Source organism: Chiloscyllium plagiosum, unplaced genomic scaffold (assembly GCF_037043375.1).
Source record: "Chiloscyllium plagiosum isolate Xiang-an unplaced genomic scaffold, Cpla_swu_hap1 HiC_scaffold_1, whole genome shotgun sequence".
In the NCBI taxonomy this organism is placed as follows: Eukaryota; Metazoa; Chordata; class Chondrichthyes; order Orectolobiformes; family Hemiscylliidae; genus Chiloscyllium; species Chiloscyllium plagiosum.
Window position 1 is genome coordinate 168,882,520 of NW_028270139.1, and position 19,041 is coordinate 168,901,560.

General features: G+C 42.8%; 1 protein-coding gene across 1 annotated transcript in view; it reads right to left on the reverse strand.

Annotated features, from left to right (window-relative positions):
- The window catches only part of LOC148152287 (WD repeat-containing protein 54-like), an 82,164-nt gene extending 63,335 nt beyond the window's left edge, over positions 1-18,829 (reverse strand). Inside the window, exons 1-3 of the mRNA XM_087985794.1 lie at positions 18,727-18,829; positions 16,798-16,854; positions 9,499-9,626 (exon numbers count right to left, since the gene is read on the reverse strand). Coding sequence (XP_087841920.1) covers positions 9,499-9,626; positions 16,798-16,854; positions 18,727-18,829 — 288 coding nt within the window. The remainder of the gene's footprint in view (positions 1-9,498; positions 9,627-16,797; positions 16,855-18,726) is intronic.
- Between the last annotated feature and the right edge of the window lie 212 nt (positions 18,830-19,041).

Below are 19,041 nucleotides of genomic sequence, written 5' to 3' on the forward strand. Positions count from 1 at the left end.
AGTCTCCTGCCCCTTACCCCAAAACTATGCCTCTCAACCAAGAGGAACAGCTGCCCTCTATTCACCCTGTCCGTACTCATATAATCTTATACACCTCAATCATACCCGCCTTTAGAACAGAGTCTTCTCTCCTCCAGAGAAAACAATCCAAACCTATCTCGTCTCTCATGATAGCTCAATTTCTCCATTCCAGGTCACATCCTGGAGAACCTACTCTGTATGCTCCCCTGTGCTATCATATCCTTCCTGTAATGAGGTGACCAGAACTGCACACAGGTCTCCTGACCAACACTCTGTACAACTTCAACATTATCTCCTTGCTCATATATTCTATGCCATGACTGATGAAAGCAAGTGTCCCATAGGCCTTCTTAACTCTTCCATTCATGTGCTCTGCTGACTTCAGGCATCAGTGAATAACTACCCTTAGATCCTTCTGTTCCTATAAGCTGGCCAGTGTCCTGTCATTCATTAGACATTCCTTCATCATGTTTCTTCTTCCAAAATGCATCACCTTACACTTATCAGGGTTAAATATCATCTGCCACCGCTCTGCCCATCTGACAAACCCATCTATATCTTCCTACAACTATCTTCTTCACTATTAACTACCCTATCAATCTTGGCGTCATGCAAATTTGCTTAACTTTCTCCCCACATTGTCATCAATATCATTTTTGAATATAACAACAATAACACTTTTAGTACTGATCCTTGTGGTACACCAATCTCCAGTCACTCAAACAGCCTTCCACCATTACCCTTTGTGACCTGTTACTAAGCCAGTTCCTGATCCATCTCGGGAAGTTTCCCTCAATTCCACGTGTTTCATCTTTCTCAATCAGTCTCCCATGTGGGACCTTGTTAAAACCTTTGCCAAAATCTGTATAAACTATATCGACTGAACTTCCCTCATCCATATATTCGATCACATTTTCAAAATGTTCTAACAAATTTACTAGGCATGACCTCACTCTGACATAGCCATGCTGACTAACAACATATCAATCTCTGTTTTTAAAAGATAATAAGAAAATACAATTTTAAAACACTTGTTACAAACTCAAATGACAAGCACACAAAACACAAACGCAGTTACCACTAAACCTCTTCATCTTATAACTAGATTAATTGAATGCTGGCCTTGTATTCCACTCCTTGATGACATAAAGAGGAACTAACATATGCCTCAGTTATGCAGAATTCTGGTCTGAGCCTATCCAGAGGACTATGTTAAGTTTAGGGTCCCACACTTTAGAAACCATATATTGACTTTGTAGGGGGTTACTGCACAGATTTGCTAGAATGATACTGGGCCAAACGTTAAGTTTTGAGAAAAGGTTACTTTAACAGCACTATGTTGCTTCAAATTTAGAAAGCTTTAGGGATGATCTAATAGGGATCTGATAGCTTGTTTATAACACGTTCATTCACAGAACTTTGGCATAAGGAGTAAACTGAGAATTTATCACACATCCCTAATTGCCCTTAAGGTGGTGATGAGCCCCTGTTTTGAATCACTTTAGTCCAATGGGTAAACGTCCATCCACAGTGCTGTTAGAGAGAGAGAGAGAGAGAGAGAGAGAGAGAATTCAAATGTTTTATCCCGTTAATTTGTCCTGGATTATCATTTCCCTACTACTGAGGTTAAATTGGCTGGCCTATAGCTTCTGGGTTCACCCTAACAACTGCTTTTGATCAAAAGTGCAATATTTGGCATTATTGAGTCCAATGACACCAATTCTGTATCCAAAGAGGATTGGAAGATTATGACCTGTGGCTCCACAATTTCTGCCAAAAGTAATAGGAACAGGAGTAGGCCAGATGGCCTCTTGAGCCTGCTGCCATTAAATAGGACCATGGCTGATCTAATATTCCTCATGTCCACTTTCCTCCTTTTTTCCCCGAAACACTTGATTCCCCGACTAATCAAGAATCTACCTATTTCTGCCTTTAAATGCACAATGACTCTGTCCCGACAGTTCTCAACTCTCTGAAAGAAGCAACTCCTTGTCACCTCAGTCTTAAATGGTGCCCCTTTATCTGGTCCCAGACTCGCCCATGAGGAAGAACATCCTCTCATCACTTACCCTGTCAATGCCCCTAAGAATCCTATACATTTCAAGGAGATTACCTCTTATTCTTCTAAACTCCAGTCAGAGTCGAAACCTGTTTAATGTTTGCTCATAAGGCAATCCCTCCATACCACAGATCATCCTAGTAAACCTTCTCTGAACTGTCTCCAATGAAATTATATATTTCCTTAAATAAGGGGACCCAAAATGCTCATAGTACTCCAGATGAGGTCTCACCAGCATCATGTAAAGTTACAGTAAGTCTTTCCGAGTCTCATCGTCCAACTCCCTTGAAATAAGGACCAACATTCCCTAAACAAAGAACAATACAGCACAGGAACAGGTCCTTCAGCTCACCACCAAGACTGCACTGACAAATGATGCCTATCTAAACTAAAAACGTTTTTCTGCTTAAACGTTGCTACATCCCCCAGTAATTGATATTGCGAATGAATGTATTAAAAAGCTATTAAATCTCTATTAGATCACCCCTACAACATCTAAATTTGAAGGAACATAGTGCTGTTCAAGTAACCTGGGGAAAAAAGACTCCAACTTTTCAATTCTATCCATACCTCCTATAGTTTTGTGAACTTCTATCAAGTCACCCTTATCCTTGGACGTTCAAGTGAAAACAAACCAAGTTTGTCCAATCTCTCCTCATAGCTAATACCATCCAAACCAGGCAACATTCTAGTAAACCGTTTCTGTACCCTCTCTAAAGCCTCCACACCCTTCTGGTAGTATGATGATCAGAACTGTACGCAATATTCCAAATGTGGCCTAACTAAAGTCTGATACAGCTGCAACATGATTTGCTAATTTTTATAATCTATGTCACAACTGAAGAAGTCAAGCACGCTATATGCCTCTTGACCATATTATCCATTTGCGTTGCCACTTTCAGGAAACTGTGGACCTGTATGTCGAGATCCCTCTATTTACTGATGCTACTAAGAATTCTGCCATTGACTGTATACTTCCGTCCTGCATGAACATCTCCCGAAATGCATTACTTCACATTTGTCCAGGCTAAAACCCTTCTGCTATTTCTCCAGTCAAGTCTCTAGACTTTCTACATTGTGCTGTATCCTCTGGTCACCCTCCTCACCATCTGCAGCTCCCTAATCTTTGTGTCATCTGCAAACCTATTAACCAGGCCACTTACATTCTCCTCCATATATATATATATTACAAATAACAGGAGTCCCAGCACTGATCCCTGTCAAACATGACTGGCCCCAGATCTTCAATTTGAAAACATCCTTCCATTGCCTCTGTCTTCTATGACTAAGCCAGTTCTGTATCCATTCTACCAGCTCACTGCAGATCCCACACAACTTCAGCTTTTGCATCAGCCCGGTCAACAGACTTACTAAAGTCAATGTTGACAACATCTCCTCCCTGCCCTCATCAATCATCTTTGTCACTTCCTCAAAAAACTGTATTATGTTTGTCAGACATAACCTTCTCCAGACAAAGCCATGTTGCCTATCGCTACTAAGTCCATACTTATGCAAATGTGAGTAAATCCTATCTTTAAGAACTTTTTCCAATAATTTCCCTACCAATGATGCAAGGCTCACTGGCCTGTAACTTCCTGGATTATTCCTGTGGCTCTTCTTAAACAAAGGAACAATATCGGCTAATTTCCAGTCCTCTGGGACCTCTCCTGTGACTAAACTTTCATACAGGGCCTCAACAATTTCCTTGCTTGCCTCTCTCAGTATTCTGGGATAGATCTGAGCAGGTCCTGGGGACTTGTCTACCTTAAATGTTTTCAAAACACCCAACACCTTTTTTATATTGACAATGCCCTACAATATCAACATACTCCTCCCAAGAATCATCACTCACCATTCCTTCTCCTTTCTGAACACCAAAGCAAAATATTCGTTAAGGACCTCACCTACTTCATCCAGCTCTGCATATAAATTCCCGCCTTTGACCTTTCTGCAACTACTAACTTGCTCCATAGATATGTATAAAACACCTTGGGATTTTCCTTAATCCTGTTTGCCAAAGATACTTCAAGACCCATTTTTGTCTTCTTAATTCTTGGCGAGACTGAGGAGATACTATGACAACGGATAAATGGATACCGCACAACAATCACCATGCAAGGGGAGCATTTCAGCAGTTAGGGACATTCGGCCTTGGACCTTCGGGTGACCATCCTCCAAGGCGGACTTCGGGACTGGCAACCACGCAAAGTGGCTGAGCAGAGGCTGATCGCCAAGCAGAGGCTGATAGCCAAGTTCGGTACCCATGAGGATGGCCTCAACCGTGATCTTGGATTCATGTCACACTACAGGTGAACCCAATTCACTATACACTCACCCAAATACACACACATTAACAGACACTCTCTCATATACAAGCTCTCTCTCAAACGCACACACATACATATCCCACACTCACACACACACGCACCCTCTCACAGGCTTATGCCCCATCAAACTCACATAGAGTCATAGAGATGTACAGCATGGAAACAGACCCTTCGGTCCAACCCGTCCACGCTGACCAGATATCCTAACCCAATCTAGTCCCACCTGCCAGCACCCGGCCCATATCCATCCATATCCATCCTTCCTATTCATATACCCATCCAAATGCTTCTTAACTGTTGCAATTGTACCAGCCTCCACCACATCCTCTGGCAGCTCATTCCAAGCACCTACCACTCTCTGCGTGAAAAGGTTGTCCCTTAGGTCTCTTTTATATCTTTCCCCTCTCACCCTAAACCTATGCCCTCTATTCTGGACTCCCCAACCCCAAGGAAAAGACTTTATCCTATCCATGCCCCTCATAATTTTGTAAACCTCTATAAGGTCACCCCTCAGCCTCCAACGCTCCAGGGAAAACAGCCCCAGCCTGTTCAGCCTCTCCCTGTAGCTCAGATCCTCCAACCCTGGCAACATCCTTGTAAGTCTTTTCTGAACACTTTCAAGTTTCACAACATCTTTCCAATAGGAAGGAGACCAGAATTGTACACAATATTCAAACATTGGCCTGACCAATGTCCTGTACAGCCGCAACATGACCTACCAACTCCTACACTCAATACTCTGACCAATAAAGGAAAGCATACCAAATGCCTTCTTCACTATCCTGTCTACCTGCGACTCCACTTTAAAGGAGCTATGAACCTGCACTCCAAGGTCTCTTTGTTCAGCAACATTCCTTAGGACCTTACCATTAAGCATACAAGTCCTGCTAAAATTTGCGTTCCCAAAATGCAACACCTCGCATTTATCTGAATTAAACTCCATCTGCCACTCCTCAGCCCATTGGCCCATCTGGTCCAGATCCTGTTGTAATCTGAGGTAACCCTCTTCACTGTCCACTACACCTCCAATTTTGGTGTCATCTGCAAACTTACTAACTGTACCTCTTATGCTTGCATCCAAATCATTTATGTAAATGACCAAAAGTAGAGGGTCCAGCACTGATCCTTGTGGCACTCCACTGGTCACAGGCCTCCAGTCTGAAAAACTACCCTCCACCACCACCCTCTGTCTTCTATATTTGAGCCAGTTCTGTATCCAAATGGCTAGTTCTCCCTGTATTCCATGAGATCTAACCTTGCTAATCAGTCTCCCATGGGGAACCTTGTCGAACGCGTTACTGAAGTCCATATAGATCACATCTACTGCTCTGCCCTCATCAATCTTCTTTGTTACTTCTTCAAAAAACTCAATCAAGTTTGCGAGACATGACTTCCCACACACAACGCCATGTTGACTATCCCGAATCAGTCCTTGCCTTTCCAAATATATACATCCTGTACCTCAGGATTCCCTCCAACAACTTGCCCACCACCGAGGTCGGGCTCACTGGTCTATAGTTCCCTGGCTTGTTTTTACCATCCTTCTTAAACAGTGGCACCACGTTTGCCAACCTCCAGTCTTCTGGCACCTCACCTGTGACTATCGATGATATAAATATCTCAGCAAGAGGCCCACCAATCACTTCTCTAGCTTCCCACAGAGTTCTCGGGTACACCTGATCAGGTCCTGGGGATTTATCCACTTTTAACCATTTCAAGACATCCAGAACTTCCTCCTCTGTAATCTGGGCATTTTGCAAGATGTCACCATCTATTTCCCTGCAGTCTATATCTTCCATATCCTTTTCCACAGGAAATACTGATGCAAAATATTCATTTTGAACCTCCCACATTTTCTGTGGCTCCACACAAAGGCCACCTTGCTGATCTTTGAGGGGCCCTATTCTCTCCCTAGTTACCCTTTTGTCCTTAATGTATTTGTAAAAACCCTTTGGATTCTCCTTAATTCTATTTGCCAAAGCTATCCCATGTCCCTGTTTTGCCCTCCTGATTTCCCTCCTACTCCTATAAAGTAAACTCCTACTTTATACTCTTCTAAGGATTCACTCGATCTATTCTGTCTATACCTGACATATGTTTCCTTCTTTTTCTTCACCAAATCCTCAATTTCTTTAGTCATCCAGCATTCCCTTTCACCCTGACAGGAATATACTTTCTCTGGATTCTTATTATTTCATTTCTGAAGGCTTCCCATTTTACAGCCGTCCCTTTACCTGGGAACATCTGCCTCCAATCAGCTTTCGAAAGTTCTTGCCTAATACCGTCAAAATTGGCCTTTCTCCAATTTAGAACTTCAACTTTTAGATCTGGTCTATCCTTTTCCATCACTATTTTAAAACAAATAGAATTATGGTTGCTGGCCCCAAAGTGCTCCTCCACTGACATCTCAGTCACCTGCCCCGTCTTATTTCCCAAGAGTAGGTCAAGTTTTATACCTTCTCTACTAGCTACATCCACATACTGAATCAGAAAATTGTCTTGTACACACTGAAGGAATTCCTCTCCATCTAAACCTTTAACACTATGGCAGTCCCAGTTGATGTTTGGAAAGTTAAAATCCCCTACCATAACTACCCTATTATTCTTATAGATAGCTGAGATCTCCTAATAATTTTGTTTCTCAATTTCCCTCTGACTATTAGGGGGTCTATAATACAATCCCAATAAGGTGATCATCCCTTTCTTATTTCTCAGTTCCACCCAAATAACTTCCCTGGATGTATTTCGGAAATATCCTCCCTCAGTACAGCTGTAATGCTATGCCTTATCAAAAATGCCATTCTCCCTCCTCTCTTGCCTCCCTTTCTATCCTTCCTGTAGCATTTGTATCCTGGAACATTAAGCTGCCAGTCCTGCCCATCCCTGAGCCATGTTTCCGTAATTGCTATGATATCCCAGTCCCATGTTCCTAGCCAAGCCCTGAGTTCATCTGCCTTCCCTGTTAGGCCCCTTGTATTGAAATAAATGCAGTTTAATTTATTAGTCCTACCTTGTCCCTGCCTGCCCTGACTGTTTGACTCACTTCTGTTCTCAGCTGTACCCGTCTCAGATCGATCTCTTTCCTCACTATCTCCCTGGGTCCCATCCCCTCACCTTACTAGTTTAAATCCTCCCAAGCAGTTCCAGCAAATTTCCCTGCCAGTATATTAGTCCCCTTCCAATTTAGGTGCAATCCGTCCTTCACATACATACTTAGTGAAGCTTACACACACACACACGACCAGAACATATGACTTTACAGTACAGTACAGGCACTTCGGCCCTCTATGTTGCGCCAACCTGAGCAATTAATCTGATGCCCATCTAACCTTCACTGTCCCATTATTATTCATATGTTTGTCCAATTTGAATGCCCTTAACATTGGCAAGTCTACTACTGTTGCAGGCAGGCCATTCCTCACCCCTACTACTCTCCGAGTAAAGAAACTACTCCTAATATCTGTTCTAAATCTATCACTCCTCAACTTAAAGCTGTCCCCTCATGTTACTTCACCATCCAAGGAAAACAGCTCTCACTGTCCACTCTATCTCACCCTCTGATTATCTTATACGTCTCGATTAAGCCACCTCTCAACCTTCTTCTCTCTAACGAAAACAGCCCTAGTTCCCTCAGCCTTTCCTTGTGAGATCTTCCTTCCACACCAGGCAACATCCTACTAAATCTCCTCTGAATCCTTTCCAAAGCTTCCACATCCTTCCTATAATGCGATGACCAGAACTGCACACAATACTCCAGGAGTGGTTTTACCAGTGTCTTGTGCAGCTGAAACATGACCTCGTGGCTCTGAAACGCAATCCCCATACCAATAAATGCCAACACACCATATATCTTCTTAATAACCCTATTAACCTGGGTGGCAACTGTCAGGACCTGGACACCAAGATCTCTCTATTCATCTACACTGCCAAGAATTTTACCATTAGCCCAGTACTTTGCATTCCTGTTACTTCTTCCAAAATGAATTACATCACACTTTTCCGCATTAAACTCTGTTGGCCACTTTTCAGTCCAGCTCTGCATCTTACCTATGCCCCTCTGTAACCCACAACATCCTTTGGCACTGTCCACAACTCTGCCTACCTTAGTGTCATATGCAAATTTACTAACCCATCCTTCTATGCCCACCTCCAGGTCATTTATAAAAACGACAAACAGCAGTGGCCTCAAAACAGATCCTTGCAGCACATCACTGGTAACTGAGCTCCAGGATGAACATTTCCTATCAACCACCTCCCTCTGTCTTCTTTCACCTCGCCAATTTCTGATGCAGACCGCTAAATCACCTCAAATCCCGAAACTCCTTATTTTGTGCAACTCACACCCACACGCGAACACACTCCTACATACTCACTGTCTCTCCTGTACACACACGTTTATGGGGTGAATCTGTATTTGCAGAATTATATTTTAATTTGCTCAAAAAATGCATAACCTACTGTCAATCCATGTATGACTCTCTAAATCCCACTTTAGAAATAGAACCACTCTGACTCAAGATTGGTACATCGACAGACTTTAACCTCACACTTTTAATACATTGTCTGAGCTGAGATGACACATTTTGTTGGAAAACCTGAAGTTATCTTGAGAATGTGACTTAAGAGGAGGTCTGGGATTTACATATTAATGAACCAAAACTAGCAAAACCATTCTAAAAGATGAAAGACTTCATCTAAGTTTGTTTAATGTATTTCAGTCGCATAACACTGTAACCTTTTGCTATAAATTCTGTGTCTTGTGGTCCTGCTCCACAACCACCTGAAGAAGAAGCAGCGCTTCCAAAGTTAGTGCTTCCAAATAAACCTGTTGGATTATAAACTGGTTTTGTGGGATTTTTAACTTGTTAACCCCAATCCAACACCAGCCCATCCAAATCTCCGAACTGTTTGCATTCCTCTCACAATCTGCCTTGCCATCTATTTTTGTGTCATCTGCAAATCTGGCTACATTCACATCCTCCAATTTATTAATGTAAATTGCAATGTGTGTAATGTACGATGTATGTTGCCCTTACTTTACACAGCATCAAATCATTCCTAAACGTTTCACATCTATGACTGCGCTGTCACCTTATTTTCAGAGCAATCACATGCGATGTCAGTGATGGGGTCTCTGTGCTGCTCAAGTACTTCAGACACAGTGATGTTCGTTCCTTTTGGGGGAATATTGAAGACCAGGACTGATCCCGTTGAGGTGCCTGTAATGACAGGAACACACACTCAGGATGTCTCAGGAATGCAGTAATTAGAGAACAAAGTGTAAAATGCTGCAGGTTGCAAATTGAGCCAACATTGAAGAATAAGGGGAATGCCTGCAGTTAACACAGTATCTGAAGAGACATTAACTAATTCAAAGTATTAACTTCTTTGCTGTTGATAAATGTTGTCTGATCTGCTATATATTCCCAACATTATCTTTCCATCATATTATTGAGTGGAACATAGTACGTGGAACAACTCAGAAGAAATACGGAGGGTGGCATGGGCACACAATGTACTTTGGGTGAGGAACTTCAAAATCCATCATCAAGAGCAGTTTGGGAACCAGAAGAAGATTCCAGTTGCCATTTCTTTTCCCACTCTACTGCCCAAGTCCTTCTGCAGCCTCCCTACTTCCTCATCATTACCTGTCCCTCCATCTATCTTTGTGTCATCTGCAAACTTAGCAATAACGTCCTCAGTTCCTTCTTTCAGATCGCTAATGTATCATGTATAATGTACAGCTGTGGTCCCAATATTGACCATTGCAGAAATCCACTGGTGACCGGCTCCCATCCTGAAAAACATCCATTCGTCATCATTCTATGCCTTCTGCCAATCAACCGATCTTCTATCCATGCCAGTTCCTTGCCCCTCATCTTATTCAACAGCCTCCAACACTGCACCTTGTTAAAGGCCTTTTAGAAATCCAATTAAATCATGACCACTGGCTCTCATTTGTCTAACTTGCTTATTACCTTCTCTAAGAAATTTATCAGATCTGACCTCTCCTTGATGAAACCATGATGACTCAGCCCCATTTTACTGTCCATTTGCAAATATTCCACAATCTCCTCTTTAATACTGGACTCTAAAATCTTACCAATTACCGAGGTCAGGCTAATCAGAGTATAATTTCCCTGTCTTCTGCCTCCCTCTCGTCTGGGTGGAGAGTGTGACATTTGCCATTTTCCAGTCCTCTGGGACCCTTCCTGACTCCAGCAATTCCTGAAAGATCACCACCAATGCTCTACCATCTCCTTCAGAACTCTGGAATGCAGTCCATCTAGTGCATGTGATTTATCCACCTTCTGACCTTACAACATCCCCAGCACTTCCTTCGTGATGGCCACTACACTCACTTCTGCCCCTACTCTCTTGAAGTTCTGCTGTTACTGGTGTCTTCCATCATGAAAAACGATGCAAAGTTCCTTTAGTATTTCCTTGCTCCACTTTACTAGTTGTCCAGTCTCACTTTCGAGCAGTCCAGTGTTTACATTTGCTTCTCTCTTACCTTTTAGATATCTAAAGAAACTTTTGGAATCTTCTTTGTGAACCCTCCTCTGTGTCCAGTTCTGGTCATCCAGTTATAGGGTGGATATTAAGCTGGAGAGGGTTCAGAAGAGATTTACCAGAATGTTGCCAGGTATGACAGGTTTGAGTTATAAAGAAAGGCTGAATAGGCTGGGAATTTTTTCACTAGAGTGTAGGAGGTTGAGAAGCGACCTAATAGAAGTTTATAAAACAATGAGGGGTATAGATAGAGTTAATGGTAGTTGTCTTTTTAAGAGAATGGGGATTTCAAGAGTAGGGGACACATTTTTAAGGTGAGAGGAGAGAGATTTAAAAAAGACATGAGGGGCAACTTGTTTTACACAGAGGGTCATTCACGTATGGAATGAACTTCCTGAGGAAGTGGTGTATATGGGTACAATTACAATATTTAAAAGATATTTGGATAAGTATATGAAGAGGAAAGATTTGGAGGGATATGGGCCAGGAGCAAGCAGGTAGGATTAGTTTAATTTGGGATTGTTAGGCATGGACTGGTTGGACTGAAGGGTCTGTTTCCGTGCTGTATGATCCCATGACACTATGACTAGCTAGCTTACTGTCATAATTCATCTTCTCCCCCTTGTTGCTTTTTCAGTTGTCCTCTGCTGGTTTTTAAAAGCTTCCCGTTAATCTTCACCACATTATTTTACTTTTGATTTTACTGTCCCTGACCTCCCTTGTCAGCCATGATTACCTTGCCCTCCCCTTAGTATGTTTCATCTTCCTTTTCTGCTGTGCCTCCCAAATTGCTCCAGAAACTCCTGCCATTGCTGCTCCACCATTTTCCGTGTTAGGATCCTCTTCCAATCAACTCTGGCCAGTTCCTCCCTTATTTCTTTGCAGTTACCTTCACTCTATTCTAATACCGTTATATCCGATTTCAACTTCTCCCTCTCAAACTGCAAGGTGAACCCTATTGTAGTCACTGCCACCGAGGGATTCTTTCACCTTAAATTCCCTAATCAAGTCTGCTTGATTATAAATCACTACATCCAGAATTGCCTGTTCCCTCATGGGTTGTACCACAAGCTGCTCCACAAATATCAGCTCGTAGACGTTTCCTTTTTTCAGGATCTGCGACCACTCTGATTTTCCCTGTCCACCTGCAAACTGAAGTCCCCTATGATTATTGTAACAGTGCCTTCCTTTTCTATCTCCTCATTTATTTTCTGCCCCATATCCTGACTACTGTTTGGAGGCTTGTACCTAACTCCTATTAGGGTCTTTTTGTCTTTGCAGTTCCTCAACTGTACCCACACAGTTTCTATACTTTCTGACCCTAAATTCCTTTTTGCCATTGATTTAATTTAGTTTCTTACTGACAAGCGAACTGTGCCCCCGTATCCTTGGATATTTAATTTTCAGCTTTGATCCCCTTGTCGCCACATCTCTTTGATGCCCATAACATTTTTTACCTACTAATTTCAATCTGCGCTACAAGTTTATGTACCTTGTTCCATCAACTGCGCTCATTTAAGTACAACACTCGCCACCCCTTCTCATAGCTATCCCTGAAATTAGATTCCTGACCCTTTCCATATGTTCATCATTATTATTTGTTCTGGAAACTTTCATAACCTCTCCTGAGCCTTCCAGCCTTTAACTAATTTAAGGTCCTTGGTGACCACCCCATTTAGCCTTTCCACTAGGATCCTTGACCCAGGTCAGTTCAGGTGGAGCCATTCCCAACATTTTAGTTCTCCCTGTCCCAATACTGACATCAGTATCCCACAAAATGGAACCTATCTTTCCTGCACCATTCCTTTAGTCATGTGTTTACTTCCTTAATTATCTTATCTCTATGCCAATTTGAATGTGATTCTGATCCAGAAATGATAAACCTTGATGTCCTGTTCTTTCGTTTTGTTCTCTTGCTTACTTGGTCTCAACATGGACTACAACAGCTGGATCCACACCCTTGCTCCAATAATCCTTTCAAGCCTATTCCCGATGCCCCTTACTTCATAGAACATAGAACATAGAAGAATACAGCGCAGTACAGGCCCTTCGGCCCTCGATGTTGTGCCGATCCAAGCCCACCTAACCTACACTAGCCCACTATCCTCCATATGCCTATCCAATGCCTGCTTAAATGCCCATAATGAGGGAGAGTCCACCACCGCTACTGGCAGGGCATTCCATGAACTCACGACTCGCTGAGTAAAGAACCTACCCCTAACATCTGTCCTATACCTACCCCCCCTTAATTTAAAGCTATGCCCCCTCGTAATAGCTGACTCCATACGTGGAAAAAGATTCTCACTGTCGACCATATCTAAACCCCTAATCATCTTGTACACCTCGATCAAGTCACCCCTAAACCTTCTTTTCTCCAATGAAAACAACCCCAAGTGCCTCAGCCTTTCCTCATACGATCTTTCTACCATACCAGGCAACATCCTGGTAAACCTCCTCTGCACCCGTTCCAGTGCCTCCACATCCTTCCTATAGTATGGCGACCGAAACTGCACACAATACTCCAGATGCGGCCGCACCAGAGTCTTATACAACTGCAACATGACCTCAGTACTCCGGAACTCAATTCCTCTACCAATAAAAGCCAGGACGCCATATGCCTTCTTCACCGCACTATTTACCTGGGTGGCAACTTTCAAAGATCTGTGTACATGGACACCAAGATCCCTCTGCTCATCCACACTACCAAGTATCCGTCCATTAGCCCAGTACCCCATCTTTTTGTTACTCTTACCAAAGTGAATCACCTCACACTTAGCTACATTGAACTCCATTTGCCACCTTTCTGCCCAGTTCTGCAGCTTATCTATATCCCGCTGTAACCTGCCACATCCTTTCTCACTGTCTACAACTCCTCCGACTTTCGTATCATCCGCAAACTTGCTCACCCAACCTTCTAACCCCTCCTCCAGGTCATTTATAAAAATGACAAACAGCAATGGTCCCAAAACAGATCCTTGCGGAACACCGCTAGTGACGGCACTCCAAGATGAACCTTTGCCATCAACTACTACCCTCTGTTTTCTTCCAGCCAGCCAACTCCTAATCCAAACCTCCAACTCACCCTCAATGCCATACCTCCGTATTTTTTGCAGTAGTCTACCATGGGGAACCTTATCAAACGCCTTACTAAAATCCATATACACCACATCTACCGCTTTCCCCTCGTCCACCTCCTTAGTCACCTTCTCAAAGAATTCAATAAGGTTCGTGAGGCACGACCTGCCCTTCACAAAACCATGCTGACTATCCTTGATCACATTATTCCTATCCAGATGTTCATAAATCCTATCCCTTACAATTCTCTCTAAGATTTTGCCCACAACAGAAGTGAGACTCACCGGCCTATAGTTACTAGGGTTATCCCTACTCCCCCTCTTGAACAAGGGAACCACATTTGCTAGCCTCCAATCTTCTGGCACTACTCCTATAGACAACGAGGACATAAAAATCAAGGCCAATGGCTCTGCAATCTCCTCCCTTGCTTCCCAGAGAATCCTAGGATAAATGCCATCAGCCCAGGGGACTTATCTATTTTCACCCTTTCCAGAATTTCCAACACCTCTTCGCTACATACCTCAAAGCCATCCATTCTACTTAATTGTGACTCAGTACTCACATTGACAACAATGTCCTGTTACTGATTGAATACTGACGAAAAGTATTCATTCAATCTCTCCCCAATCTCTTCAGCCTCCACACGCAACTTCCCACTACTATCCTTGACTGGACCTATTCCTACCCTAGTCATTCTTTTATTCCTGACATACCTATAGAAAGCCTTAGGGTTTTCCCTAATCCTACCAACGAAGGACCTTTCATGTCCCCTCCTTGCTGCTCTTAGCTCTCTCTTCAGGTCCTTCCTGGCTACCTTATAACTCTCAATCGCCCCAATTGAACCTTCACACCTCATCTTTACATAGGCCGCCCTCTTCCATTTAACAAGGGATTCTGCTTCGGTATTAAGCAGACAACATTTCTGATCCTGCTTACAAAGGATGCTATCTACATCCCTAATTATAGAGTCTCCCATTACTACCACTTCTTTGTTTGCTCCCCGCTCTCAATTGTGATCATTCCGTACCATGTGCAGTGGTCAGTTTGCCTATTCTCCTTATAGTCATTTTTCTCATCGTCACAGGCAGCAAATACCACATATCTGACACTGAGGCTCCTCTAATGCTAAGTTCAGGATCCCTTTACCTACCTGATGTGTAGTCACACACTCCTGTCCCAGAACACTAGTCAAATTTGAAGGACTTAGAGTCATAGAGATGTACAGCATAGAAACAGACCCTTCAGTCCAACCCGTCCTTGCTGACCAGATATCGCAACCCAATCTAGTCCCACTAGCCAGCACCTGGCCCATATCCCTCCAAACCCTTCCTATTCATATACCCATCCAAATGCTTCTTAAATGTTGCAATTGTACCAGCCTCCACCACATCCTCTGGCAGCTCATTCCATACACGTACTACCCTCTGCGTGAAAAAGTTGCCCCTTAGGTCTCTTTTATATCTTTCCCCTCTCACCCTAAACCTATGCCCTCTAGTTCTGGACTCCCCGATTCCAGGGAAAAGACTTTGCCTATTTACCCTATCCATGCCCCACCTAATTTTGTAAACCTCTATAAGGTCGCTGCTCGGCTTCCGATGCTCCAGGGAAAACAGCCCCAGCCTGTTCAGCCTCTCCCTGTAGCTCAGATCCTCCAACCCTGGCAACATCTTTGTAAATCTTTTCTGAACCCTTTCAAGTTTCATAACATCTTTCCAATAGGAAGGAGACCAGAATTGCACGCCTAACCAATGTCCTGTACAGCCGCAACATGACCTACTAATTCCTACACTCAATACTCTGACCAATAAAGGAAACGCCTTCTTCACTATCCTATCTACCTGCGACTCCACTTTCAAGGAGCTATGAACCTGTACTCCAAGGTCACTTTGTTCAGCAACACTCCCTAGAACCTTACCATTAAGCATACAAGTCCTGCTAAAATTTGCGTTCCCAAAATGCAGCACCTCGCATTTATCTGAATTAAACTCCATCTGCCACTTCTCAGCCCATTGGCCCATCTGGTCCAGATCCTGTTGTAATCTGAGGTATCCCTCTTCGCTGACCACTACACCTCCAATTTTGGTATCATCTGCAAACTTACTAACTGTACCTCTTATGCTTGCATCCAAATCATTTATGTAAATGACAAAAAGTAGAGGGTCCAGCACTGATTATTGTAGCACTCCACTGGTCACAGGCCTCCAATCTGAAAAACCACCCTCCACTACCACCCTCTGTCTTCTATCTTTGAGCCAGTTCTGTATCCAAATGGCTAGTTCTCCCTGTATTCCATGAGATCTAACCTTGCTAATCAGTCTCCCATGGGGAACCTTGTCGAATGCCTTACTGAAGTTCATATAGATCACATCTGCTGCTCTGCCCTCGTCAATCTTCTTGTTACTTCTTCCAAAAACTCAATCAAGTTTGTAGGGTCTGACCGCCTCCTGAAACACAGATTGCTAGGCAAAAAGGAGCTCTGTTCCTCCTTTATTCTTGTTTCAAATATACCAAGCTGTTCATGTCTAAAGATTTTAAAGACATATTCTGAATGCACATTAACAAAACTTCAGACAACCCTATACCGTCTCAAAACTCAAATATTATACTAAATCTAAGACCTTCCTTTCATAACAATATAAAAATAAATCAAAGTTGAAGCCACACATCACTTCACTAAGGTACCCAAGTTATCAAATATTAATAGCATAACATGAACATTCATCGCAAACAACACTCACTAACTGAACCATAGGAGCGGATCCCTCTGTCATACCTTACTTGCGATTCCAGCTCAGTACTCACCCACACAGATATAGTTGCTCCTTGTAGCTGCAATTCCTCGTGCAAACACAGCCTCTGCTGGGAAAAGGAAAAAGGCAAAAAATTGAATTTTCCTCCATCACAGTTTCTTGGGACAGGAACGACCTACTGCAAACAATTGCAGTACATTACATTACATTTCAAATCCATCCAGTGACTGTCAATCCTTCCGTTAGTTCAAAACCTTTTATATCCAATCATTAGGATACTAGGAACTAGTAAAACCAGAGGTGGCATGATAGCTCAGTGGTGAGCACTGTTGCCTCACAGTGCCAGGGATCTAAGTTCAATTATAGCCTCAGGTGAGTGTCTGTGGAGTTTGTACATTCTCCTCATATTTGCATTGGTTTCCTCTGGGTGCTCTGGTTTCCTCACACAGTCTAAAAATGTACAGATTAGGTGGATTGGCCATGCTAAATTGCCCAATAGTATCCAGGAATGTGTAGGTTAGGCGGATTAGCCATGGAAAATGCAGGGTTACAGAGATATGGTAAGGGGGGGGGGTTGTAAGTCTGGGTGGGATGCTCTTCGGAGAATCAGTGTTGATTTTTTGGGCTGAATGGCCTGCTTCAACACTGTAGGGAATCTATGATAAGAAAGGCAGATTCAATTGTATTGTTGTAGTATCGTACATTACCTCAAAACATCCCACGTTGTACGATGGAGAAGTGACATTTCAGAGGGGAGTACCGAGGAAACATTGCTCTGGTTGAGAGACAGTATTTTTTTTTTAAATGTCATTTAGGGGATGTAGGTTAGACTGGCAGAGCAAGCATTGTGTGTTATTCACAAATCTATTTGCCCTTGAACTGCTGCACTCCACATGTTGTAGGTTGACCTGCAATGTCCTTAGGGAGGGAATTCTAGGAATTTGACCCAGCAACAGTGGAAGAATGGAGACATATTTCCAAGTCAGGATGGGGAATGGCTGGGGGCAGGGAGATGCAGATGGTGGCATTCCAATGTACTTACTGTCCTTGTTGCCCTAGATGGAAGGTACTGTTTAAAGATCTTTGGTGAATTGCTGCAGTACATCTTGTAGCTAGGTCACACTACTGCTTTTGAGGCAATACTGCACTCTTGAAGGTGGAGTCTGTCAACAGCACATAAAAGATTCCAGGGGATTATTTGAAGACGACTCGGGCAATTCAGAAAAACAGAAGAAGCTTATGCCCGAATGCTGCAGAACTTGGAACCAATGCTCAACTGTTCCAATATAATAAGTGCTGTAGCCAAGAGCTTCATTCAGCCCTTCCGTGAGAAATGTATCCAACAACTGAAAATATTGTCAATAAAACCTTGCATAGTGCTCGGCATTGTGATGATGCTGCCCCTTTAACAAGGATGTTGTCCTTGGTTTTTGTTTCAAGAGGGGTTGTAAAGACAGAGGTTCCAATATGTCTGGAAATACCTACTTGAAAACAGTGGCAGGGTTGTGGCCAGTTCTCCCAGTTCAGATTTTCTTCTAGTTTGGTTTAGTATTATCTGGGGACCTAGTGAAGCAGCTACTGTGAAAAGAGGTTCTATGCTTCAGCAAAATGATCCCTGACTGACTTTTCTCTGAAATCTTACTGTCTGTAAGAACTATGTTTGAATTTACCTTTTGCCAAAAGGTGTGTTTATGGGATGTTGCAAAGTTTGGAACAGCTTTGTTAAGTTGCGATAGTGTCGTTTGGGTTTTCAACTAAGTTGTTATTCTAAATTCGGTTTCCTTTTGTTTGTGTTTCATCTGTAGTGTTTAAATAAATTGTTTTGCTTCAAGCCAAGTAGTTTGATCATCTGCATCATTCCTGGAATATCCACCTTACATCTGCCTAAAAGAACAAAAAAGGTTAAGGTCTGGACTACCTTCTTAAAATGTTTTGAGGGAGTCTGGCCTAGTCCACAACAGCATAAAGCTTTTACTGGTACCTGTTGGTGCTTCTGGGGTATCCACTGCATGCCAATACACCATGATGGAGCCATCTGACTCATACATCTGTAAAGATATGTGCAGTGAGTTTGCTGGAAACATTTACACATCCATTGCATTAAATATTACATTGCAATGGATCAATCCAACACATAAAAACTGCACAATCACACAATAGCAATGATCAGAATCATGAAGCCTGTTATATGGGATGGCAGTCAGAGAGACACATTGACAAGAAAGAGAGAACAAAAGTTTCAAAGCTAAATTTAATGTACAAGAAGCTTGGTAACCAAAACAACCTATAAAATTCT